This window comes from Pongo pygmaeus, chromosome 6 (genome assembly GCF_028885625.2).
Source record: "Pongo pygmaeus isolate AG05252 chromosome 6, NHGRI_mPonPyg2-v2.0_pri, whole genome shotgun sequence".
Classification (NCBI taxonomy): domain Eukaryota; kingdom Metazoa; phylum Chordata; class Mammalia; order Primates; family Hominidae; genus Pongo; species Pongo pygmaeus.
Genome location: NC_072379.2, coordinates 28,015,562 through 28,041,851, shown reverse-complemented (window position 1 = coordinate 28,041,851; position 26,290 = coordinate 28,015,562). Strand labels below are relative to the sequence as shown.

Sequence of the window (26,290 nt, the reverse complement as noted above, 5' to 3'; positions counted from 1 at the left end):
CCAGCAGTTTGGGAGGCCAAAGCAGGTGGAGCATGAGATCAGGAGTTTGAGACCAGTCTGGTCAATATGGTGAAACCCCGTCTCTACTAAAATTACAAAATTAACCAGGTGTGATGGCACACCTCTGGAATCCCAGCTACTCAGGAGGCCGAGGCAGGAGAATTGCTTGAGCCCAGCAGGTGGAGGTTGCAGTGAGCCAAGATCACACCACTGCACTCCAGCCTGGGCGACAGAGCAAGACTGTGTCTCAAAAAATAAAAAATAAATAAAAAATAAAAAAGAGTGGCTGCTGTAGCATGCACTGTTGGGGGCCATCCATCCACATGGCTGCCTGAACCTGTATCTCCTTTCTTTTTGTTGCTGAGGTCTTTTCTGTTCCCCTGCTCTTCACCTGAACTGCTCTTGAAGCCAAGATGAGGGATAAGTAGGATGGTGCTGACAGGGACCCCTCCTGGGGTAAATCTCAGCTGTGAGGGGGCTGGGCTCACCCCTCCTGTCATCTCCTCCTCTGAGCTTCATTTCTGCCAGAGGCCATCAAAGTGCAGCCTGTCCCCACCTGCTCCTCTGTCTCTCGTGAGCCAAGGATGAATTTTACATTTCCAAATGGTCGAACTAACCAAAAGAATCATACTTGATGTTTTGAAATTGGAGTTTTCAGTGCCTGTAAGGAAAGTTCTATGAGATTGCAGCCATGCGCCTTCATTCACAGGTTGTCTGTGGGAGGCTGCTGTCATGCTACAGCTTCAGATTTGAGTCATTGCAATTGACATGTGTTGGCAAAGCTGCAAATATTGACCCCTAGCCATTTTGAGGAAGAGTTTTTAGACCCTGGTTTGAGAATTGTCTGGTGGGACCCTGGGCTCTGGGTCAGAGTCTCCCCTACTTAGGGCTACTTTGACCTTCACTGGGATGTCTGTAAAGTGGGGGTGCCATTTGCCTATTGTGCAGGTGTTAAGCCCCAGAGCATCAAATATTGGGGTGCCTGTCTCATGCTCACCCACATCACCTGCAGAGGTCCTGGGATCTAATTCCAACCAGCAAGAGCAATTAGTCTTTGGTAACAGAGACACCATGCAGCCAAGTTGCCACATGCATGGAGGTTGTTCTCTGGGGCTCACTCTCTAGGTCAAGGATGGTATAGGGCTGATGTCCTTAATCACATTCTGGTGGAGCCTCAGATGCTACAGGTGCTGAATGAGCTGCTGGCCTGCTGGGATAGGGGTGGCAGCTGGCAGAAATGGTTGTAGCTGCAGGACATTAATCACACCTCAGGTCTCACTGCTGGTACCTGCCCAGCTGGAATATTTGTGCCCCAGTGGTGACTATGCAACAGGACCTGACACTGGCCAGGGAGCTATGGCCACAGGCTCTCTGTAGCTGGCCACAAAAAAGAGTCTTCTCCTCCCCTCTGCCAATTTACTGGGTCCTCTTCTCTCATTCTCACTTAACCACTTCATTGCCTGAAAGCAGACCCAAAATTGCTCCTTGGGCTGAAAATAGTCATTTATTCAGCCACCTGGAGTGGCTACATCTCCTGAAGAACTTTGGTTTTCTAGACATAGAGGGAAGGACAGGCTACTCACAGGGTCTGGGTGGAAGATGCTCAGGGACCTTGTGGGGATGGGAGGGAGCAGGGACCCAGCCTCTTGGGGCCTTTCTCTTAAGAGGCTCCCTCCTCTCCTCCAATCCCATGCTGTCCCAATCTGTTCTCAGTTAGGTAGGTATAAGCAGCCCTCCACCAAAGATTGTTCCTTGATTTCAGTCCCCTAGCCACACACTTTATTGAGATGTGTCTCCTCTTTCTCTGTGTGTCAAATCCTCCCAATATATCTAATATGAAGCGAATGGAGCCAGGCAGTGTGCTGCCCAGGGAATCCTCTAACCCCTGGCCAATGGATAAACCCCATCCCCACCCCCTCTCAAGCTGCACTACCACCACTGCCACCAGGGACAGGTTTTGGTATCAGGATGATGCAGGCCTCACTAAATGAGTTAGGGAGGCATCCCTCTTTGTCAATTGTTTGGAATACTTTCAGAAGAAATGATACCAGCCCCTCTTTGTACCTCTGGTAGAATTCGGCTGTGAAAACATCTGGTCCTGGGTTTTTCTGGTTAGTAGGCTATTTATTACTGCCTCAATTTTAGAACTTGTTATTGGCTTATTCAAAGATTCAACTTCTTTCAAAAAAATTTCAACAAAAACAGATAAATGTAGAATTTAATCACAGATGTACCATAGTTCTTAAAGTATAATTTTTTACTCTCCCCAGTCAGCCATTTTACTAAAGACAAATCATGGTATGACCAAGCTGCTTTATTATACTTGGCCTGATTATTTGTATAAAGTGCAGCAAGAATATTTATTTTTCCAAAGGTTTTAAATATTGGATTTGATGAAACTTTGGTCCATAAAATGAATCTCAGATAAGACTTTTTAAAGCTGAGCCACCCATGAGTCTATACCCTCAAATGTGAGTTGCATAAATTTCTCTTTTGAGATCACAGGATAACTTGGGGTTCATGAGCCTATCAAAAAGTGACATTGTTTACTTACCACAGGTTAGGAACCCTGTACAGAGACTGTGTAGACAAGGTATAAAGCCAATTTTCCCAAGGGGCTTTTATTGGCTCTATAAGTCAAGTTTGATTCCTTAAAGGAAAGCATGTCATTCCAGTCAAAGCCTTGGCAAAATAACCAATTTCCCCAACAGTGTCCTGTTGCAGAAGAAAACATTCTTTTGCACTTATGCAAATTATATTGCCGTAAGTTAAGAATACTCACAAATAGTTTCCAAATTCTGGAGAAAACAGGTAGAGAGAAACAAATGTGCTCCAAATTTTGTTTACACAATTATATTCTATTCAAGTGCTAAAAGCTGTAAATAGCTCAAAATAAAAGTTTCCAGGACTCTTAAAAACAAAACAAAAGATCAGTAATATTTTAAGCAAAGTCAAAAAGATTACTTCAGTCTTATATTAGTTCACTCCATGCAGTTATCTCCTGTTCTGCTTGATATTGATGAACATTTCAGCTCTCCATGAGAGTCCTGAAAGTTTTTTCTTTATTCTATTGCCAAAATTTCTGAAGTTATCAGAAACTTGCACTTAAGAGCACCTGTCAACATCCTAAAGCTGATTATAAATCACCTTTCAAAGACGATTAAAACAAAACAATTGTCTGTAGATGACAAGGAAGTCTTAGGAGAGCCACTATTAAAGCTACAATGGACAGATTTTGGTTACTTCTGTTGCATACAATGATTTTACATAACAATTATTACTATTAATAACATACACTAAGCCATATTGGAATTATAGGAGTTTTCCATTTTTTTGAATCGCATACCAATAACATAGTTATACAAATACAGCCCAAGGAAAACCAAACACTATTTCATATTTGACAATGCTTTCTTTCTTTCCTTTTTTTTTTTTTTTTTGAGATAGAGTTTCACTCTTGTTGCCCAGACTGGAGTGCAATGCTGCACTCTCTGCTCACCGCAACCTCTGCCTCCTGGGTTCAAGTGATTCTCCTACCTCAGCCTCCGGAGTAGCTGGAATTACAGGTGCATGCCACCACACCTGGCTAATTTTTTTGGTATTTTTAGTAGAGACAGGGTTTCACCATGTTGTCCAGCCTGGTCTCTAACTCCTGACCTCAGGTGATCCACCCTCCTCGGCCTCCCAAATTTCTGGGATTACAGGTGTGAGCCACTGCACCTGGCCTGACAATGCTTTCTGACATTTCTTCCTGTATGATTTTTATACCAAATAAGCCAAATGTTATTTTTGTATTTTAGAGGATCTAATATCTAAAAGATATTTAGGTAAGAAAAATACATAATTTATAATTTGATTTTTTAAAGTTTGTCAAATATCAAATCCCAGGTTATCATAAGTCACTCATTATCCGAGATGATAACTCAAAAATTTTTAAAAGGAAAAAACCTTTACCCACTAATAGAAGGAAAACTTCACCTTCCAAACAATCTTTTTTTTCCTTTCCCTTTACTCCAGTTTATTCAAAAGGGCAGAGAAAAATCTTTCACTTTAAAAATATTACATTAAAATCTTGCTCATGAAAAAACACTAAATCTCACCTTTGCATTAGTGCACTATTGATGTCAAACATAATTCTTAATAAAATCTTATAGACAAATCTATCTAGTCTTAATCAGTTTGACAATAAGGTAAGATTCCTATAACCCTTTTATAACACTTTACAATTTTTGTGAAAGAGCAGATTAGTGCTCTAAGGAAAACCAGTTGTACTTTTATTCCAGTGTTCAATTTATAAAAAACTGGATACCCCTTTAACTTTAGCCAATAAGTTAACACACAGAATTTCTTTTACAAGATTTAATTTTTTACAAACCTTTCCCAGCTTGGTTAATCCTTCAGCTCTATTTTATCTAACTTAAAACAATCCTTTAACCCTTTAACTTAGGCCAAAACTAATCCACATTCCCATGACTTATTGTAATCTTTTACCAAAAACACATTTTACTTTTTTTTTACATACCTATCATGTAAAACTGTTTTTATTTCCCAATGATTACTAAAGTGATGTAAACTAAAATACACCATGGCTTCTATTTATCTGATAAAATATTTGCTTTGAGCTCTTATTATTTTTAAACCAATTAAAGCTCCTTCATATTACACACACAACACATATAAATACACAGATGGAAGAAGATCAAGTACCTGTAAGATTTTTCATTTGTCAATTTCTTAATTGGATTGCCACCCTGGCTTCAGGGTGGATCCCTAGGAGGAACAGGGCCAGGAAAGCAAAAACTAAGCCATTTCTACAGCCTAATAAGTAGGCACAGCTGGAAGGCAAAACAGATCCCTCCCAAATTAAGACTCCTATTTTTCTACTAGAACCTGGATCCCAAAAAGAGGGAATCAACCCATCTCTCATTGGTGTCTTACCTCTCAGTGGGGGGAGGGGACATTTCCATACCTTCTAGCTGGCCAAGAGCACACTTGTCTTATTCAAATGTGAAAAAAGCTGAGTATCCCCCCATAGCTGCCATTAGCCATCCCGAAATGTATATTTCCTACCTACTTATTACATATCTAAAGTATCTCATAATGTGAAATAATTTCTGATACCCCGGAAAGTAAAAACCATCAGATAAAGCTATGCAAAAATGGAACAGAGCCTTAGACTTTGAGAGGAATCTATCCACTTCCAATTCCTGGGGTTTCATGAAGAAAACAGATGTTTTTCCCAAAATGCCTATTGTGGCACTGCCTGTTTTTTCCAAGGACCTCCAGCTGTTAGAGCTTGAATATTGGCAATTAATTAAGCCGAATTTTGGGCCAGGCATGGTGGCTCATGCCTGTAATCCCGGCACTTTGGGAGGCCGAGGCAGGCAGATCAATTGAGGTCAGGAATTCAAGACCAGCCTGGCCAACATGGTGAAACCTCGTCTCTACTAAAAATACAAAAATTAGCCATGAGTGGTGGTGGGTGTCTGTAATCCCTGCTACTCAGGAGGCTAAGGCAGGAGAATTACTTGATCATAGGAGGGGGAGGTTGCAGTGAGCCAAGAATGTGCCACTGCACTCCAGCCTGAGTGACAGAGCATGAGCTACAGCATGGAGCAGTCTCCATTGGAGTCTCCCAGAAGAAGCCTCCAGCAGCCAGTTTTGAGCTTGCAAAGGTTTATAACTGCTCAAAATCATTTTTAGAGTTAAGTGTAACATAAATTTCAAAATTTCTGTATGCTGCATGGTAGAAACCAAGAGACAATACTGCCACATGGCTACAAGGTCAAGCTCCCAAGAACATAAAACAAGAGGGAAACTTCATCCATTATTTTGTTGTTGTTGTTTATTTCAGGGACTTCTTTTTTGTTTCTTTGGGTTTTTTTTTTTTTTGAGACTGAGTCTTGCTCTGTCTCCCAGGCTGAAGTGCAGTAGCACAGTCTCAGCCCACTGCAACCTCTGCCTCCCAGGTTCAAGCAATTCTCCCTGCCTCAGCCTCCTGAGTAGCTGCAACTGCCAGTGTTCACCAGCACCCTGGGTAATTTTTGTATTTTTTGTAGAGACGAGGTTTCCCCATGTTGGCCAAGCTGGTCTTCAACTCCTGACCTCAGGTGATTCACCCATCTCGGCATCCCAAAGTGCTGAGATTACAGGTGTGAATCACCATGCCTGGCCTGTTTCAGGGACTTCTGACCAGAAGTTTCAACATGTGATCTCTGGGCAAGATGGTGGCCCAGAGTAACAGAAAAGGTAGGAAAGGGAGAGAGAGAGAGACACACACACAAGCATTGCCTATGGCAGGGCAGGAGAGGTGAGGAGCTCAGGAAAGCCAGAGAAAGACCCATGCATTGCACTGAATCAAAAGTTTAGGTGGCCAGTTTTTGGTTGTGAAAGAATCTTTTTTGCAGTCCCATCTGCTCTCAAGTTTCCCACTTTAGGGAGGAAAAAGCTCCACATGTTCCATGATTCTGTACTCACCTAATTCTGTCAGCCACAGCCATTAGCAAAAAGTGCAAGGCAAATTAATACAAATACAAGGCTGGGTGCAGTGGCTCATGCCTGTAATCCCAGCACTTTGGGAGGCTGAGGCGGGTGGGTCAGCTGAGGTCAGGAGTTGGAGACCAGCCTGGCCAACACAGTGAAACTCTGTCTCTACTAAAAATACAAAAATTAGCCAAGTGCGGTGGTGGGCACCTGTAATCCCAGCTACTCAGGAGGCTGAGGCAGGAGAATCACGTGAACCTGGGAGGTGGAGGTTGCAGTGAGCCAAGATCTCGCCATTGCACCCCAGCCTGGGCGAATAGAGTGAGACTCCATCTCAAAACAAACAAACAAACAAACACAAAGACAATAGTGGTTAACATTGTGTAATGCCAAATCTGATCTTAGCTGAGAGGGACTTTACAGAGAGGGGCCTCTAACCCTCTAAATCTTAGGAAAGACTCTAACCTTTCTAAATTGTGCCTCAAACACAAGTTTTTCAAGTGTTCTTGCCTTTTATTAAAAGGGACCTTTTATCTTGTCTGTCTTAGGAGATGCTCTAACTCCACTAAATTGGGCTACTAACAAGATCCCATTCTTTACCTGGGTACGCCACCACTTACAAAAAGTTAGCCAATTGGTGATTCAGTCTATTTCCTTTGGGTTGGGGGTTTCCTTAGGATCATCCCTTTGTGATTCACTGAAAAGAAGCTTCCAGAAATGGTCCCAATCCAGAAATGAAGATTGGGTTATTGGATCTCATGCAATAAATAATTTAGAGCTGGGGGTAGTGGCTTATGCCTGTAACCATGGCAATTTGGGAGGCAGAGGCGGGAGGATCACTTGAGGTCAGGAGTTCGAGACCAGCCTGGCCAACATGGTGAATCCCTATCTCTACTAAAAATACAAAAATTAGCCAGGCATGGTGGCACATGCCTGTAATCCCAGCTACTCCAGAGGCTGAGGCAGGAGAATCTCTTGAACTCAGGAGGCAGAGATTGCAGTGAGCCGAGATGGTGCCACAGCACTCCAGCCTGGGTGACAGAGCAGGACAACTGTCTCAAAGACAAAACAAAACAAAACAAAAAACAGAAAGAATTTTGGCTAAGTCTGCAGCGCAAAGCAAAAGCAAATTTATTAGGAAAGTAAAGAAATAAAAGAATAGCTACTCTGTAGGCAAAGCAGCAGTGTGGGCCGCTCCACTAAGGATACTTACAGTTATTTCTTGATTATATGCTAACCAAGGGGTGGATTATTCATGAGTTTTACAAGAAAGGGGTAGGCAATTCCCAGAACTGAGTGTTTCTCTTCTTTTTAGACCGTGTAAGGTAACTTTCTGATGTTGCCATGGCATTCGTTAACTGTCATGGTGCTGGTGGGAATGTCTTTAGCATGCCAATGTATTATAATTAGCGTGTAATGATTTGTAAGGACAATCAGAGGTCCCTTTCATTCCCATCTTGGTTCTGGTGGATTTTTGTGGCTTTTTTACTGCAAACTGTTTTATCAGCGAGGTCTTTATGAACTGTATTTTGTGCCAATTTCCCATTTATCTGTGACTGAGAATGCCCAACCTCATGGAAAAGCAGTCCTGTAGGTCTCAGCCCCATTTTACCCAGCACCTATTCTAGATGCAGTCGCTCTAGTTCAAACGCCTCTGACATGGCTACAGAGTGCTAGAATGTGGCTAGTCTGAACTGCAATGTGCTAGAAAGGTAAAATAGAAGGTTACATTTGAAGACTTAACTTCAAAAATGTATATGCTTTATTAACCATTACACATTAATCACATATTAAAATAATAATAATTTGGATATATTGGGCTGATTAAATTGTTGCAATGAATTCCAGCTGTTATTCCATCTGTTTCTTTCTTTTTTATTTTGAGACAGAGTTTCTCTGTCGCCAGGCTGGAGTGCTGTGGCATGATCTCGGCTCACTGCAACCCCTACCTCCTGGGTTCAAGCGATTCTCCTGTCTCAGCCTCCCTAGTAGCTGAGATCACAAATGCCTGTCACCATGCCCAGCTAATTTTTCTAGTTTTGGTAGAGTAGGGGTTTCATCATGTAAGCCAGGCTGGTCTGAAACTCCCGACCTCAGGTGGTTCACCACCTCGGCCTTTCAAAGTGCTGGGATTACAGGCGTGAGCCACTGAGCCTGGCCCCACCTTTTTCTTTTTACTTTTTAACATTTGGCTACTAGAAAATTCATAATTTACATGTGGCTCATATTTTACTGCAGAGGATTGCCTCCCTTTTGAAATCTCAGGCTGCCTGCATGTATTAGTCCATTTTCACACTGCTACAAACAAATACCTCAAGCTGAGTATTTTTTTTAAAGTGGTTTAATTGAATCATAGTCCTACATGGCTGAAGAATACTTGGGAAACTTAAAATCATGACCACGACAGAAGGTGAAGGGAAAGCAAGGCCCATCTTAAATGGTGGAAAATAAGAGAGAACCAGTGGGGACATGCCACATTTTTAAACCATCAGGTATCTTGAGAGCTCCCTTACTACCACAAGAACAGCATGAGGATAATCCACACCGATGATCCAATCACCTCCTACCCAGTCCCTGCCCTGACACATGGGAATTAAATTTTTTTTTTCTTTCAGACGAAGTCTTTCTCTGTCACCCAGGCTGGAGTGCAATGGCACCATCTTGGCTCACTGCAACCTCTGCCTCCTGGGTTCAAGCAATTCTCCTGCCTCAGCCTCCTGAGTAGCTGGGACTACAGGCACACATAGCCATGCCCAGCTAATTTTTGCATTTTTAGGAGAGACGGGGTTTCACCATATTTGACAGGCCTGTCTTGAACTCCTGAACTATTGACCTGCCCACCTCGGCCTCCCAAAGTGCTGGGTTTACAGGCGTGAGCCACCGCGCATGGACGGGAATTACAATTTGAGATTAGATTTGGGTGGAGCCAGAAAGTCACACCATATCACTGCAAAGGATCCGCAGCAAGGAAGTTCATAAAATCCTAAATTTTAAAATAATTGTCATTATTTCAATTTATGAATAAATATTATATATCATTTATAAATGCATATGACATTATACACAAGGTTAAATGCAAATATCCTCTGAAGTTGGCCTGGCTCAGATCAAGGAAGAAGCCCTGCCTGTAAAGGCTGCAGCCTAGGCTGTTATTTTTGCTTCACTCAGCCCAGTGTGCGATCAAATATTCCCTCGCTCAGGGCATGAAGGGTGGAGCCTGAAACCTTATCCAATCAGGAGCCGTGGACTAGAAACTGTCCAATCAGGCATGCAGCTGGAAAGAACAGTCTACTTCCATAATTTTGCGGGTCCTTTGTGTTTCTCTGCGTCCAGAGCTGCAGTTCTTCTCTTCACTGCTCTGTGTCCTCTGCTCCTAGAGGCCAAGCCTATTTGTCCTTGTGTCCTGCAGGTATCTGCAGATTTATGGCTAAAAGACCGGGACCCCTTGGAAGCCGAGAAATGGTGAGTGCTGGGTCTGTCATCGTGAGAGAGGGGTGGGGGCTGTTTGGAACCGGCAGAAAGTGGCTGTAGCAGGACCAAGACTTTCTCGCAGTCGGTTCGAGAGCCTGACGACCCAAATCCTCTTTGGCCCAGCTCGTCTCTCGTCCCCTCCAGCCGCAAGATAGTGCCTGGGCCAGGGCCTGGGACCCTGGGAGTTCTTTTTCCTCTGCACTGGCTTTGCCCTGGACTGGAGGCCTCTCTGGTTTGCTCTGCACTCCCAGCGCCTCATCTCACCCAGGTTGTACAGGGATGGGAAAGTCATCAGGGGAGGATCCTGACTCAGGGTGCAAGATGCATGAGTGGAAAGAACTGTGGTCCTGGGGTCCCTAGTTCCTCATTTTTCCTTTTAGAGATGTATGGGAGTCACTCTAAAAATGAGAATCTGATCAAAGTGTGATTCAAGAATCATAGAGCGCCCAGCTGTGGTTTGTGGGTTGTGATCCATGGGAGAGACTTGAAGAAAAGTCTGTTATAAGTTGCATGATGAAGCAAACCAGATTCAGTAATTGGTTTGGTACAGTTATGTAGTTTCCTTATTTGTAAGATCCAGGTGAAAATTTCTTGGTTATGTCATCAGAGATTAACTGGCAGTCTGTGGTTGCCTAGGCCTGAATATTTTCTTCAAGATAGTAATTTCCAAGAAATGCTTTTTTTTGTTTTGTTTTTTGAGAGGGAGTCTCACTCTGTCCTCCAGACTCCATGGAGTGCAGTGGTGCGATCTCACCTCATTACAACCTCTGCCTCCCAGGTTCAAGTAATTGTCCTGCCTCAGCCTCCCGAGTAGCTGGAATTACAGCTGTGTGCCACCACGCCCATCTAATTTTTGTATTTGTAGTAGAGATGGGATTTCACCATGTTGGCCAGGTTGGTCTCCAACTTTTGGCCTCAGGTGATCTGCCTGCCTCAGCCTCCCAATGGGCTGGGGTTACAGGTGTGAGCCACTGCACCCAGCTGATTTTTTTTTTTTTTACCTTTTATTTTAGGTTCAGGGGTACATGTGCAGGTTTGTTATATAGGTAAAATCATATCATGAAGTTTTTGTGTACAGATTATTTTATCACTCAGGTACTAAGCATAGTATCCAACAGATTTGTTTTCTGATTTTCTCCATCCTCTGACCCTCCACCCTGAACTGAGCCTCAGTGTCTGTTGTTCTCTTGTGTCCACGTGTTCTCATTATTTTGCTCCCACTTAGAAGTGACAACATACAGTTTTTTTATTTTCTGTTCCAGCACTAGTTTTCTAAAAATAACAGTCTCCAGTTCCATCGACGTTTCTCCAAAGGACATGATGTTCTTTCTTATAGTTGCATCATATTTCGTGGTGTTTACATACCACGTTTTCTTTATCCAGTCTACCATTGAAGACATACAGGATTATTTCTTGTTTTTGCTATTGTGAATCGTGCTGTAATAAACATATACGTGCATGTGTCTTCATGGTAGAAAAACTAACATTCACTGGGTATATTCCCAATTGTGGGATTGGGAATGGTAATTCTGTTTTCAGGTTTTTGACAAAATGCCAAGCTGCTTTTCTCAATGGTTAAATAAATTTATACTCTCACCAGCAGCGTATAAGCATTCAATTTCTCCACAACCTCACAAGCATCTGTTTTTGTTTTTGGTTTTACTTTTTATTCTAATGGTTTTTATTTGAATTATTTCTTTTTTTTCCATTAGCCTAGTGTTTTATCTATCTTATTATGTTTACATAGAATCAACTTCTGGTTCCTTTGAACTTTTTTTTTAAGACAGAATTTCACTCTTACGCCAAGGCTGGAGTGCAGTGGTGTGGTCTTGGCTCACTGCAACCTCTGCCTTCCAGTTTCAAGTGATTCACCTGCCTCAGTCTCCCAAGTAGCTGGGATTACAGGCATGTGCCACCACGGCATATTTTTGTGTTTTTAGTAGAGATCGGCTTTCACCATGTTGACTAGTCTGGTCTCAGACTCCTGAACTTGTGATCTTCCCGCCCTGGCCACCCAAAGTGCTGGGATTACAGGAGCGAGCCACAGCACATGCATGGCCTGTTGAACTTCTTATAGTTATTTCTGTCTCAAACTTCTTCATTTCAGCTCTGATTTTGGTTATTTCTTGACTTTTGTGAGCTTTGAAGTTGGTTTGCTCTTACTTTTGAAATTCTTTTAATTGTAACATTAGATTTTTAAATTGAGATCTTTCTAACTTTTTGATGTGGATGTTTAGTGATATACATTTTATTCTTAACACTGCCTTAGCTCTAACCCTGAGATTCTGGTATGTTGTGTTTCGGTTGTAATTAGTTTCAAAAATTTTATTTCTGCCTTAATTTCATTATTTCCAAAATAGCCATTTGGAAGCTGATCATTCCACTTTTATGTAATTGCATCATTTCACATGTTTTTTGTATTGAATTATTCTATACATTTTCTTTTTAAAATTAATGAGAAAGATAAGAAATGAAAGTGCTCTGCTCTTAATCTAAATGTTAAAAATTATTCAGCACTTAGTACCAACTCCCAGGGTGCTATGAAAATTAAATCACAAAATGTGTTATTCCCAGCACAGTGTTCTGTGACATGCTCCTGAGCACATAGTACCTGCTTAATAAACATTTTATTAGTACATGTGTACAGGTTAACCAAGTGCAGATTTACTCAGACATTGCTGTCTTCTGTTGTCCCTGTAAACTTAAAAAAGCCAACAAAAATATAGTATTTCAGGGTGGAAATTGGTTGTCTTTATTTGTAGCAGAAGTATTAGTATTGTGACAAATGTGCTGTGTGTAAAGAACTCTGCTGTGCCTGCTTTCTCTCGCTAATGCTAATAATGTGTCTGGGAAAGCACAATCAGCATTTACAGGGGACTTGTAAAAGCCCATTCCTGGACCCTTTTGGATCCTGCAGAATCACATTGCATAGAGTGGGGCCGAGATTACCAAGTGACTTATAAACTTGAGGGGTTCAAGATACTTTCAGGATAGTTTAGTTCAACCTTTGCATCAAAGGAAGGCTGCACTGCCTGCCCTGTTTAAGTTTGGTAGGAAGAGGTCAGTGCGGTTCATGCTCCTATTACTCTAAAGAAAATTGCTGGTTTCTGATAGGGGAGGGCAGGGACAAAGAAACTTATATTTTAATAGTTATGGAGAAGCTCACTGTTCTCTCATTGCTCTTAAATCTTTTCAGTTATAAACAACAAAAATGGGTGAATGTTTTCTGCAAGCCTCGGTCTTTCTGCCCGTGGGTGTGTGTGGTGGTAGCAGGTGAATAGGTTGTGCTTTAAAGTCATGTTCTCAAGATGGAGGTTTGATATGTCCAGGGCATCTTATCTGAAAATACATTTCAGAGAAAGAGGAGGAAAAGAAACAAATCACTTTTTCTCGGGTGAGCATGTCTCAGATCAAGCGCAGTGTCCACTCTGCCTTTTGGAATGCCTTGTGTTCAGAACTTGGAAGTTTTTACTTCTCTACTTGTGCTGTTGATCCCTAATGAGTTTGTTTCAACTATTTTTTGTGATTTTTATGATAGTCAAGGGGTTCTGAAAAAATATTTGTTTCCTATATGCCATAGCATTCTATACATTTCTCTTCACCTTGAATTCTTGTATATCATGCAGAATTCTTACCACAAATTTATGACCTACCATATATAAAATGTTCCCATTGTAGCTGTTGAACATGAGAAGGTGTGGATACTCAAGATTTCTATTGGGGAAACACCGTTGTCTTTGGATATTAGTGAAAAATGAAACATGTTATATTGAGGTTTCATCTGTGTGCTCTATTAGTTCCATGCAGAACAGCGTTTAGAAAATGCTCATTTAAACAGGGTGGCATTTATTACCCAGAAAGTTCTGAAAAAACTGTTAGGAGATACTTGCTTTCCAGGGTGCTAAGGAAAGACTACTTAAAATTACTAGTAAAAATTACAGAACAGGGAAATTATCTGCACCTTCAACTTTGCATAAAACTGATGTTTCTTTATGATTAAATTTAGGCCAGGCACAATGGCTTTGGCTTGTAATCCCAGCACATTGGGAGGCTGAGGCAGGCGGATCATGTGAGGTCAGGAGTTCAAGGCCAGCCTGACCAATGTGGTGAAACACCATCTCTACTAAAAAAAAAAATACAAAAATTAGCCAGGCATGGTGCATGCACCTGTAATCCCAGCTACTCGGGAGGTTGAGGCAGGAGAATTGCTTGAACTCAGGAAGTGGAGATTGCAGTGAGATGAGATCGCACCACTGCACTCCAGCCTGGGTGATACAGTGAGACTCTGTCTCAAAACAAAAAAATATATATATATATATAAAATTAAATGTAGATTACAATTTACTTTTCCGAGAGGAGAGAAATGCCACAGCAGTGATGTTGTGTTGTGTGTGCATCACCACATAATAAAAATGTGTCCTAGTAAAGTTGATAACAATTTTATTCACTTGGTTCAATATCTCTATGACTTTTTTTCCACTCTAGAGTTAATTCTTATTCTCTTAATTATTAAGGACACTTAGGAGATTTACTAGCTGAAGTGCATAAACCATCCCATTTAATCTGGAAGCTGTCCTTTCCTTTTAGATGACTTTTGCTTATATTTGTCTTTTAAAAATGAAGGCTCTTATCTTTATTTACAGGTGAGAGAAACTGGGAAAAACCCAGACTCTGCCATTTACTGGATATTTGACAAAATATTCTTACTAGGCTAGAAACATTGGTGAGCTTGCTAAAAATTCAGAAATTCAGACTTTCTCCGAAATCTCCTGGAAAAAAATCTCACAACATCTTTAGTTTATTGCACATACTAAGACTGGAGAGGTATCTTCCAACTCATCATGACTGTTCTCTCTGAAAAATATACACAACTTATTCTGTATGATATAAATATAGCACTCAAAAATAGACATGTCTGGCCAGGCGCAGTGCCTCATGCCTGCCATCCCAGCAATTTGGGAGGCTGAGGTGGGTGGATAACCTGAGGTGAGGAGTGCAAGACTTGCCTGGTCAACATGGAGAAACCCCGTCTCTACTAAAAATACAAAAATTAGCCAGTCAAGGTGGCTCATGCCTGTAGTCCCACCTACTCAGGAGGTTGAGGCAGGAGAATCGATTGAACCTGGGAGGTGGAGGTTGCACTAAGCCAAGATCATACCACTGCACTCCAGCCTGGGCAACAGAGTGAGACTCGGTCCCAAAAAAAAAAAAAAAGGAGAAGAAAAGAAAAAAGAAAAAAAAAGACATGTCCATGTTGATGCCCTTAATTTTATAATGTATCATTCAGAAAAGTATCAAATCTACAGTGGTATTGTGGATCTTATGCTATCCTCTTTTCTCAGAGTTGGAGAATACTTCAGTGTTAAAAATTATCTTATTGAATAATTTTAGTCAGTCTTATAAGTGAGAACCACTTCTTTTTACTCTCTTTTTTAACTTGAGTCAAATAAAAATCTCTGCCTATGGCCATGTGTTAAGTGCTTGTGTGTTCATGAGTGGTTTGGTTTGTTTGTTTGTTTGTTTTCCAGGGACTTTTGACATTCAGAGACATAGCTATAGAATTCTCTCTGGAAGAACGGCAATGCCTGGATTGTGCTCAGCGGAATTTATATAGAGATGTGATATTAGAGAACTACAGAAACTTGGTCTCACTGGATGAGGACAACTTCAATACATAATCCCTAATATATTTCTTTTCTCTTTTCTAAGATGTTTTTTGTAATTTCTGCTTTGCATGAATGAATTTTAGATCTCCATTTTTAAGACTGTTCTACAATGGTGTAGAACAAATTCTTCAAGATGGTTTATCTTGACCAGAAATTTTCCCTTTCCTGATCTTATGTATCTTTTGCTCTAGGTTAGTGGGAATTCCAAAAATTCCATGGCATAAAATATCATTGCCCACACATTAGAATTCAGTTGCTGCCACCGATTTTTGATTCAGTAGTACTGAGTAGTGAAATTAAGGACCTACAAATTTAAAACATTTTCTGAATATTTAGAAAGCTCTGTTATGAATCAATATTAATTTTCTAGAATTTTCTATTATATCTTCTAAGCATAATACTAATTTGGTAATTAAATAATTCAGCATGATTTATGTTAGTTTTTTTTCTTAATAAAACAGGTATTGCTGTCACTAAGCCAGACTTTATCACCTGTCTGGAGCAAAATAAAGAGTCCCAGAATATAAAGAGAAATGAGATGGTAGCCAAACACTCAGGTAGGTGAGAGGGAATGAAGCAGATGAGACAGATGAGAGGTACACAAATCAATGAGGCAGCCAGTCCTTAAAGTGTGGTCTGGGAGCTGTGCTTTGATGGAAAGAGTTTCTGAGAAGCTCAAGTCATGTTTTTCTTTTGCTCTCACATAGGGACACCTTCTGCCTCATGCTGTTAAATTCTCTAAGGATTCCACTTTTGCTTCAATAATCTTTCTTCAAGTTCACAGTGTGAGCCAAAGTTTTCTTAAAGGTTATCAGGGACTGCACAAACTGCTTTGCCATTGCTTTTGGGGACACACTAGTATCTGCATATTTTTGAAAATCTCTAAACCATTAAACAAATATTTTTTTTGCATCATGTTCAAAACGTGTGAGAATAGTAGTTTCTCTTTCATTTGTGGTCATCCATTTTTCTGCACATGCCAATCTGTTTTTATTACTATAGTCTTGAAATATATTTTAAAATTTTTACAAACTTTGAAAAATTTTTTTAATTTTTTTATATGTATTTATTTATTTAGAAGCTTGGTTATCCCCCTACTTGCTGTGGGAGGATATGCAAGCAGGGTACCTTTTATGTCTTCATTTTACTGTGTTGCATATTTTAGATATAGATTCATAAATGGTATTGCTGTATTATATAATAGTTTCATGTTAAATTATTTGAAGAACACATGATATTTTGATGATGGCTGTATCTTTTTTCTCTCATAAAAAACAACTTACATAGCTTTCAATTTCTTTACATCATCAATATAGTTGGTGTTTTAAAAAAATTTATAGTGGCCATCCTAGTTGATGTAAGGTAATTTTGTTTTGTATTGTGATTATGTTTTGCATTTTTCTATAAATTATTAATTTTGTGCAACCTTTCAAATGCTTCTTCCCATTTGTATCTCTTTTTATTAAAATTTAGTTTAATCATTTTTCCATTTATTTCTTTCCTTTTTTTTTTTTGAGACGGAGTTTCACTCTTGTTTCCCAGGCAACAAGAGCAATGACGTGATTTCAGCTCACAGCAGCCTCTGCCTCCTTTATTCAAATGATTCTCCTGCCTCAGCCTCCTGAGTAGCTGGGTTCAGGGATGTGCCACCATGCCCAGCTAATTTTGTATTTTTAGTAGGGATGGGTTTTTCCATGTGGGTCAGGCTGGTCTCGAATTCCTGACCTCAGGTGATCTGCCCACCTCAGCCTCCCAAAGTTCTGGGATCAAATGCGTGAGCCACTGCACTCGGCTCATTTGTCCATTTCTAAATCAAGTAATTCAATTATTGTTGTCTAGTTCTAGGAGTAGTTTATATATTCTCAATATTAAGTCTCATCACATGTTATTTTCAAATATTGTCACCCATTTCTTGGGAGACACTGTCACTCTATTAAATGCTTTATTTGATTGCAGAAATTTTGAAGTTTAGCCCAATTAAATTTTTCTGTTGTCCTCTTTGTTGCTCATGCATTTGATGGCATATCTAAGAAAACGTGCCAAGACCAATGTCATGTCTTTGCACTATACTTTTTTTCTAAAAGTTTCATTAGGATTTTTTAGTCTAAGTACTTTAAAATATTTTTTGTATGTGATGCAATTAAACCATTCAACTTCATTGTTTCAATGTAGATGTCCAGTTTTCAACATTATCTGTTGAAGGCATTATATTTTCTCCATTGTCTGCTCATGGCAACCTTGAGGCAGATTATTTGGTCATACACAGAAGAGTTCATTGCTGGGCTTTCTATTTTGTTCTATCATGTCTTTATCTGTCTTTTTGTGAATACCACATAGTTATTGTCATTGCAGCTTTTTATTATGTTTGAAATGAAGTATAATGCCTCTGTGTTTTTCATGTGTGTTTCTCTAGATTTGGTTCATAATAAAATTTTAAAATTTTAAACAATATTTCAGGAATAAATATACTTTTGGACTTTTGATACAGATTACATTAAATTTGTTCACCACTATGGGTTATATTAACATCTTAACAAATTAAGTTGTCACTTAAATATGTTGGCCCTTGAGAAAAAATTTTAAATTAAATTAATTTAAATTATTTGACCCTGTGCAAGAATACACCGAAGAGTGTGTTTATTTCCATGTATTTTTGATTTGCCAGTATTACTTTTTTTCTTTTTAGTTTTATTCAGTTTGGGTTAGAATACATATACTGTATGATTTTGCTCTTCTTATTTTTTTTTTTGACTCAGAGTTTCTCACTCTGTTGCCCAGACTGTAGTGCAGTAGCACAATCTTGGCTCACTGCAGACTCAACCTCTTGGATTCAAGTAATCCTTTCACCTTGGCCTACTGAGTGGCCGGCACTAAGGCATACCCCACCATGCCCAGCTAATTTTTAATTATTTGTAGAGACAGGGTCTCACTGTGTTCCCAAGGCTAGTATCAAACTTCTTGCCCCAAATGATTCTTCCACCTTGGCCTCCGAAAGTGCTGGGATTACACCTGTGAGCCACTGCACCTGGCAGATCTTTTGAAATTTACTAAGACTTATGTGTTCTAACAGAACACACCAGGTGCAAATAAGAATATTGTGTATCCACTTACTTTTGACTGGAGAGTTCTGTACATGTCTGTTTAGCATATTTGGTTTGTGATATGGTGTAGATGCCCTCCAAATCTCATGTTGAAATGTAATCTCCACTGTTGGATATGGGGCCTAATGAGAGCTGTTTGCATCATGGAGACAAATCCCTCATGAATGACTTGGCACAATCCCCTTGGTAATCATAGAGTTCTCACTCTATTAATTCACATGAGAGCTGGTTGCTTAAAGGAACCTCACTCCTCCACCTCACACTCACATCATCTTTCACCATGTGACATGTTTGATTCTTCTTTGCCTTCCACTATAATTGTAAGCTTCCTCATATCCTCACCAGAAGCAGATGCTGGCATATACTTCTTGTACAGTCTACTGAACTGTGAATCAAAAAAATCTTTTTCTTTATAAATTTCCCAGTCTGAGGTTATTTTCTATAGCAATGCAAAATAAATTCGTACACAATATAATATTCTTCAGGTTTTTGGTTGTTTTAATTGATTTTTTATTTAAATTTTTTATTTATTATTGAAAATGAGGTCTTAATGTTTATAATTTTATGTTGCTATTTTATTTCTTGCTTCATTTCTGTCAATATTTGCTTTATATATTTTGAAGCCCTGATGTTATATATGCATATACATATAGATAGACATAATAGTTACAGTTTCCTAGTAAATGGACTCACTTTACCATTATATAATATCAATCTTTATCTCATGCTAGTAATTGACTCATTTGCTTTTGAGTGTCTATAAAGATTTTTTCTTTGTGTTACATTGTAGATTCTGTAAAACATCTTAAATGTTACAACAGTATATTTTAAACTGGTAAAAAAATGACTTCAGTTGCATAGAAAAATTTGTCCTCATTATATCCACCCTATACTTATTGATGTTGCTAATTATATCTTTTTATGTTCTATGATTATTTTTATGCTTATATCTTTCAAATTTTAAAGAATAACTAAAAATATTTTCTGCATCATCACAATAATGCCACAGAATTTTACTTTTTGTATATGCATATGTTTTTCAGAAAGTTATGTATTTTCATATGATTACATATATTTTTCATCATGTTATTTTAAGTGGAAAGACCTCTTTGCAGCATTTTATTTAGGACAAATGCAATGATTATATGCTTTTCCAGCATTTATTCATTCTGGAAGAGTGTTATTTTTCTTTATGTTGTAGTACATTTTTTCTGGTTTCATTATTCTCACCATGAAAATTTTTTTCAGCCTTTGACCATTTTACACAGTTCTTTTCTGACCTGCAAGGTTTCTGTTTACAAATTCACTGGTTGTCTCAGAGGACTATGCTTATAAATAATACCTCACTTTTATCTTGCAGCTCCCAAGATTATCTTCTGGTTTGTGACTTTTGAAACTTTGCTTAAATTTGTGTTGCGGATCTTTTTGTGTATATCCTAGTTTGTTTAGCTTCTTCATTTTTTATATACTTTTTTCTTACTTTTAAATTTTTTCAGTTATTCTTTTTTACCTCTGCATTGTTTATTTATATTATTCCAAGTTTTGTTGATATTATTATTTTTCTTATTTTATTTAGGTGTCTGGTTTTCTACTTTTCTCATGGAGCATAATATGGATTATCTTAAATTTTAAAAATCAAGATATACATCTTTATTTTTATGGTTGCTTTTTTGAAATTTTTGATTTTTTTGATTGGACCATGTTGTCCTCATGTTTTATATACATTGTAATCTTTGTTTGAGATTTAGACACTAACATAAAAGTACCTTTCATGATCTTTATAATGCATCTCCTTCCTGTCACAGCATGACAGCAATTGTCTTTGGTAGAGATTCTGGGATTCTCACAAACATGTTCTCAGGATGTGTTTTGTCTGCAATTTGTATTTATTTTTCCATTAAAAGACTTCTTCATATTTCTTCTTACTGGTCAGTAACTATGTTCTACACCTATCTTCTGCCCATGATACTGCAGTCTTTCTGCAGTTGTAACATTCACTTTTGAGCTCAGAAGACTTAAAGCTGTTACTAAAGGCACCATGTTCTTCTACTGGGGATGAGGAGGGCTATGTTGGGTAAATGTAGCAGACTTTTCTTTTCTCACTACATGGCTCTGGACATTGTGCTCACATGGTGCACGCACTTTATTTATAAATTTCCAATAAAGGTATTTTGATCACTATGATTTTGTTACATTTATACATCTATGAAGGAATTATGGCCCGTAGTATTTTGATATGGTATTTTGTTAATGTACCTTGTATAATTTTATATATTTGATTTGTAAAGTATATTTATATGAGTCCAGAAAGTGGAGTAACTTGTGCTTTTTCTGTCTTTCAGTTACTTGTTCCCATTCCACCCAAGACCTTCAGCCAGAGCAGGGCATAAAAGATTCACTCCAAAAAGTAATACCAAGAACATATGGAAAATGTGGACATGATAATTTACAATTTAAAAAATGCTGTAAAATTGTGGGTGAATGTGAGGTGCACAATGGAGGTTATAATGAAGTTAACCAATGTTTGTCAATTACCCAAAACAAAATATTTCAGACTCATAAATACATCAAAGTTTTTGGTAAATTTTCAAATTCCAATAGAGATAAAACAAGATATACTGGAAAGAAACACTTCAAATGTAAAAAATGTGGCAAATCATTTTGCATGCTTTCACACCTAAATCAAAATCAGGTAATTCATACTAGGGAGAAGTACTACAAATATGAAGAATGTGGCAAATCCTTTAACTGCTCCTCAAACCATACTACACATAAAATAATTCATACTGGAGAGAAATCCTATGGATGTGAGGAATGTGGCAAAGCCTTTAGCTGGTCCGCAAACCTTACTAGACGTAAGAGAACTCATACTGGAGAGAAACCCTACACATGTGAAGAATGTGTCCAAGCCTTTAGGTGCTCCTCAACACTTACTAACCACAAGAGAATTCATACTGGAGAGAGACCCTACAAATGTGAAGAATGTGGCAAAGCCTATAGCTTATCCTCAACCCTCACTGACCACAAAAAAATTCATACTGGAGAGAAACCCCATAGATGTGAGGAATGTGGCAAAGCCTTTAGCTGGTCCTCAAACCTTACTAGACATAAGAGAACTCATACTAGAGAGAAACCCTACAGATGTGAAGAATGTGGCCAAGCCTTTAGGTGCTCCTCAACGCTTACTAACCACAAGAGAATTCACACTGGAGAGAGGCCCTACAAATGTGAAGAATGTGGCAAAGCCTTTAGCTTATCCTCAACCCTCACTAACCACAAGAGAATTCATACTGGAGAGAAACCCTACATATGTGAAGAATGTGGCAAAGCCTTTAGCTTATCCTCAACCCTCACTGACCACAAGAGAATTCATACTGGAGAGAAACCCTGCAGATGTGAAGAATGTGGTAAAACCTTTAGCTGGTCCTCAAACCTTACTAGACATAAGAGAACTCATACTGGAGAGAAACCCTACATATGTGAAGAATGTGGCTGAGCTTTTAGGTGCTCCTCAACACTTACTAACCACGAGAGAATTCATACTGGAGAGAGACCCTACAAATGTGAAGAATGTGGCAAAGCCTTTAGCTTATCCTCAACTCTCACTGACCACAAGAGAATTCATACTGGAGAGAAACCCTACACATGTGAAGAATGTGGCAAAGCCTTTAACTGCTCCTCAACCCTTATGCAACATAAGAGAATTCATACTGGAGAGAAGCCCTACAAATGTGAAGAATGTGACCAAGCTTTTAAGTGGCATTCAGGTCTTGCTAAACACAAGAGAATTCATACTGGAGAGAAACCCTACAAATGTGAATAATGTGGCAAAGTCCACCCTCAGGCCTTATAATACATAAAACAATTTATACTGGAAAAAAACACTACAAGTGTAGAGAATGTAGCCAAGCCTTTAACCAGTTCCAAACCTTAATTGAACGTAAGAGAATACATATTGGACAAAAATTTTATAAATGTAAAAAAATGTAACAAAGCTTTTAACCAACCCTCAAACCTTAATGAACCTAAGAGAATTTATTTAAAAAAAAAAATTTTTGAGATAGAGTCTCCCTGTGTCACCCAGGCTGGAGTGCAGTGGCATGAGCTCAGCTCACTGTAACCTCTGCCTTCCGGGTTCAAGCGATTCTCCTGCCTCAGACTCCTGAGTAGCTGGGATTACAGGTGTGCGCTACCACACCTGGCTGATTTTTGTATTTTTAGTAGAGATAGAGTTTCACCATGTTGGCCAGGCTGGTCTTGAACTCCTGACCTCAGGTGATCCACCATAGCCTCCCAAAGCCTAAGAGAATTTATATTAGAGAAACCCTAGAAACATAAAAAAGTGAAAACCTTTAAGCACATCTCAGGCCTTATATAATATCTGATCATTCATTCTAGAGAGAAACTCTACAAAAGCAAAGAATGTGGTAAAGCTGTTAACTAGTCTTGAACCCTTATTATACATAAGAAAATTAATACTGAAGAGAAACCCTTCAATAAGGAATATGGCAATGTCTTCAAAAAGTCCTCAAACCTGAATAAATGTAAGATAATTGATATTGGAGAGAAACCCTGCAATTGTAGAAAAATATGTGGCAAACCCTTTAACTGGTTCTCCATCCTTACTCATTAAAAATTTTATACTGGAGAGAAACTCTGCATACATAAGAATGTGACAGAGCATTTAAGCACACCTCAAACTTTTCTAAAAAAGAGAAATCATACTGGTGAGAAACTCTAGAAATGTGTTAAATGTGGCAAGGACTTTTAATGGTAGTCACAGGTTATGGTAGGTAAGATAATTTATACTGAAGAAAACTCCTCCAAATATGAAGAATGTGGCAAAACTTTTAACAAATTCTCACACCCTATGGTACGGGAAAGCATTTATACTAGAGAAAAATTGTACAAATACAAAGAATGTGAAAAGCCATTAATATCAGGTCACATCTTACTCAATATCAGAAAGTTTATACTTAATAAAGGGATTATAGGTCAGGTGTGTTGGCTCATGCCTATAATTCCAGCACTTTGGGAGGCCAAGGTCGGTGGATCATGAGGTCAGGAGTTCCAGACCAGCCTGGCCAACATGGTGAAACTCCATCAGTACTAAAAATGGAAAAACTAGCCAGGTGTGGTGGCGTGCACCTGTAATCCCAGCTACTCGGCAGGCCGAGGTAAAAGAATTGCCTGAACCAGGGAGGCAGAGGTTGCAGTGAGCTGAGATAGAGCCACTACACTACAGCCTGGGTGCAAGACTCCATCTCAAAAAAAAATTATAAGTGTGATTACTGTAGAAAGACCTTTTGGAAAATATAGGCCTTTAAAGTAAAGACTAGTTATTCTGAAGACAAACAGACAGACTTAAAGAGGATTGCTGTACCTTTACTTCCATTACAGATTTTATTGGACCCATTTTATATTAAAGGAAAAATGTGAAGATCTGAAGAAGATGCTCAGACTTTGTTGAACATTAGATAATTTATATCAGAGAGAAAGTCTAAACATGTAATGAATGTGAAAAACATTTGTTCAAAAACTACAGCTTAGAAAACACCAGTTTACAGTAAATATTTTTGCAGAACCAGTAAATGGGGAAACATATTAAATCAAAAATTAAGTCTATATAAACATCTGAGGCGTCACAGTAGAAAGATGAAGGCACTGAAACTTCAGACATTATACGAAATCAGTGTTGAGTGTGAAAGAGATCCAAAGCTAACACCATATACATGTTAAAGAAGTAGATTTTTTGGAGATTTATAATTACCTTCAAGGTATGCTTCTTTATTCTATAAAAAAAATTAGAGTTTCTGAAATGCAAATAATAATGTAACTCAAGTCTCAGATTCTGTCATGTTGACACTTCCTATTGTTTGTGAAAGTATTTGATCAATTGTTTCATCAGAGACAGGAGAGATTGTTTTTTATCAATTGTACCTTTATGTAATAAAATGCAATAAATTTAAAAAAATTTTAAAGATTACGTGTCAACTTAATTTTTTCATTAATCAAAGTTGTTTTTAATGTGTTAAAACTATTTTGCTTTGAACGAAGTGTTAATTTGTCATCAAATTTAGTGTGTCCTATTTTACTTAAGGTTTTAAGTAAAAGATGGTAACAATATACTATTTGTTAATGTAGGGGAATGACATCTCTAGTAATCTCCTTTTTTTGCCAGTGTTTTTTGTCTGTTTTGAAATGGAGTCTTGCTCTGTTGCTTAGGCTGGAGTGCAGTGGCGTGATGTCGGCTCACTGCAAACTTTACCTCCTGGGTCCAAGCGATTCTCCTGCCTTCAGTCTGCCAAGTAGCAGGAACTACAAGCACGTGCCACCACGCCTGGCTAGTTTTTGTATTTTTAGTAGAGATGGGGTTTCACCATGTTGGCCAGGCTGGTCTTGAACTCCTGATCTCAGGTGATCCACCCACCTAAGAACCCAAATTGGTGGGGTTACAGGTGTGGGTCACCATGCCTGTCCTGCCAGTGGTTTAAACTGCAAATAAGTAGAAGAATTTTTTTCTCATAAATCAAATTTGTATTCTTTTTTACCCTATTTAGATTTTTAAAAAATTTTTGTGGGTAGATAGTGTGCATGCACACTTATGACATATATGAGATATTTTAACATGGCATACTTTAGTTAATCATCACAGCAGCGTATATGAGGTATTCATCACCTCGAGCACGTATTTATCCTTTGTATTACAAACAATCTCATTATACAGTTTTATTTTAATATGTGCAATTTTATTATTATTAACCATAGGGTCATTTTATGGTCATAAAAATTGCATAAGTATAATTAATAGTCATACATTTCTGAGCCTTGCTTAAATATTTTTAAAAATTTGTTTTATATTTTTTGTACATGTGGCCTCTCTGCTGACAAACAAAAACAGACTTTTAGTTTTGATTTATGTAGAGTTATATATACAGATTTATTACTCTAAAGATATATCAGCCAGGCACGGTGGCTCATGCCTGTAATCTCAGCACTTTGGGAGGCTGAGGGGGCAGATAATTTGAGGTCAGGAGTTCAAGACCAGCCTGGCCAACATGGTGAAACCCCATCTCTACTAAAAATACAAAAAATTAGCTGGGCGTGGTAGTAAGTGCCTGTATTCCCAGCGACTAAGGAGGCTGAGGCAGGAGAATCACTTGCTTCTGGGAGGCAGAGGTTGCAGTGAGCCGAAGTGGCAGACCTGCACTCCAGCCAGGATGACAGAGCGAGACACCATTAAAAAAAAAATATATATATATATATATATATATACACACACACATAAGAAAGTTATGTAGCAAGCTAGTGTGTTTGTGTGTGAGTTTGTATGCATTTTCAGAACAGAAGAACAATATTGAACAAAAAAAGATTATTTTAATAAGTTGGATAATTAACGAGAAACCTGGAAGCCTCAGAGATTCTCAAAAAAATCTATATTCTGTGACTTGTATTGAATTCGTTACTATAAATTCTTATCCCACCCAAATCTTATCTCAAATTGTAATCCCCATGTTTCAAGGGAGGGACTTGGTGGGAGGTGATTGGACTATGGGGGTAATTTTCCCC

At 38.7% G+C, this 26,290-nt stretch overlaps 1 protein-coding gene across 1 annotated transcript; it reads left to right on the top strand.

The window, feature by feature from the left end:
* Positions 1-9,906: 9,906 nt before the first annotated feature.
* Positions 9,907-22,544, top strand: LOC129041414 (zinc finger protein 479-like). Its single transcript, XM_054496927.1, is given in 5 exon segments — positions 9,907-9,945; positions 15,483-15,607; positions 16,080-16,177; positions 21,064-22,116; positions 22,270-22,544. Coding segments are annotated over 5 exon segments (1,590 nt in total).
* Positions 22,545-26,290: the final 3,746 nt, after the last annotated feature.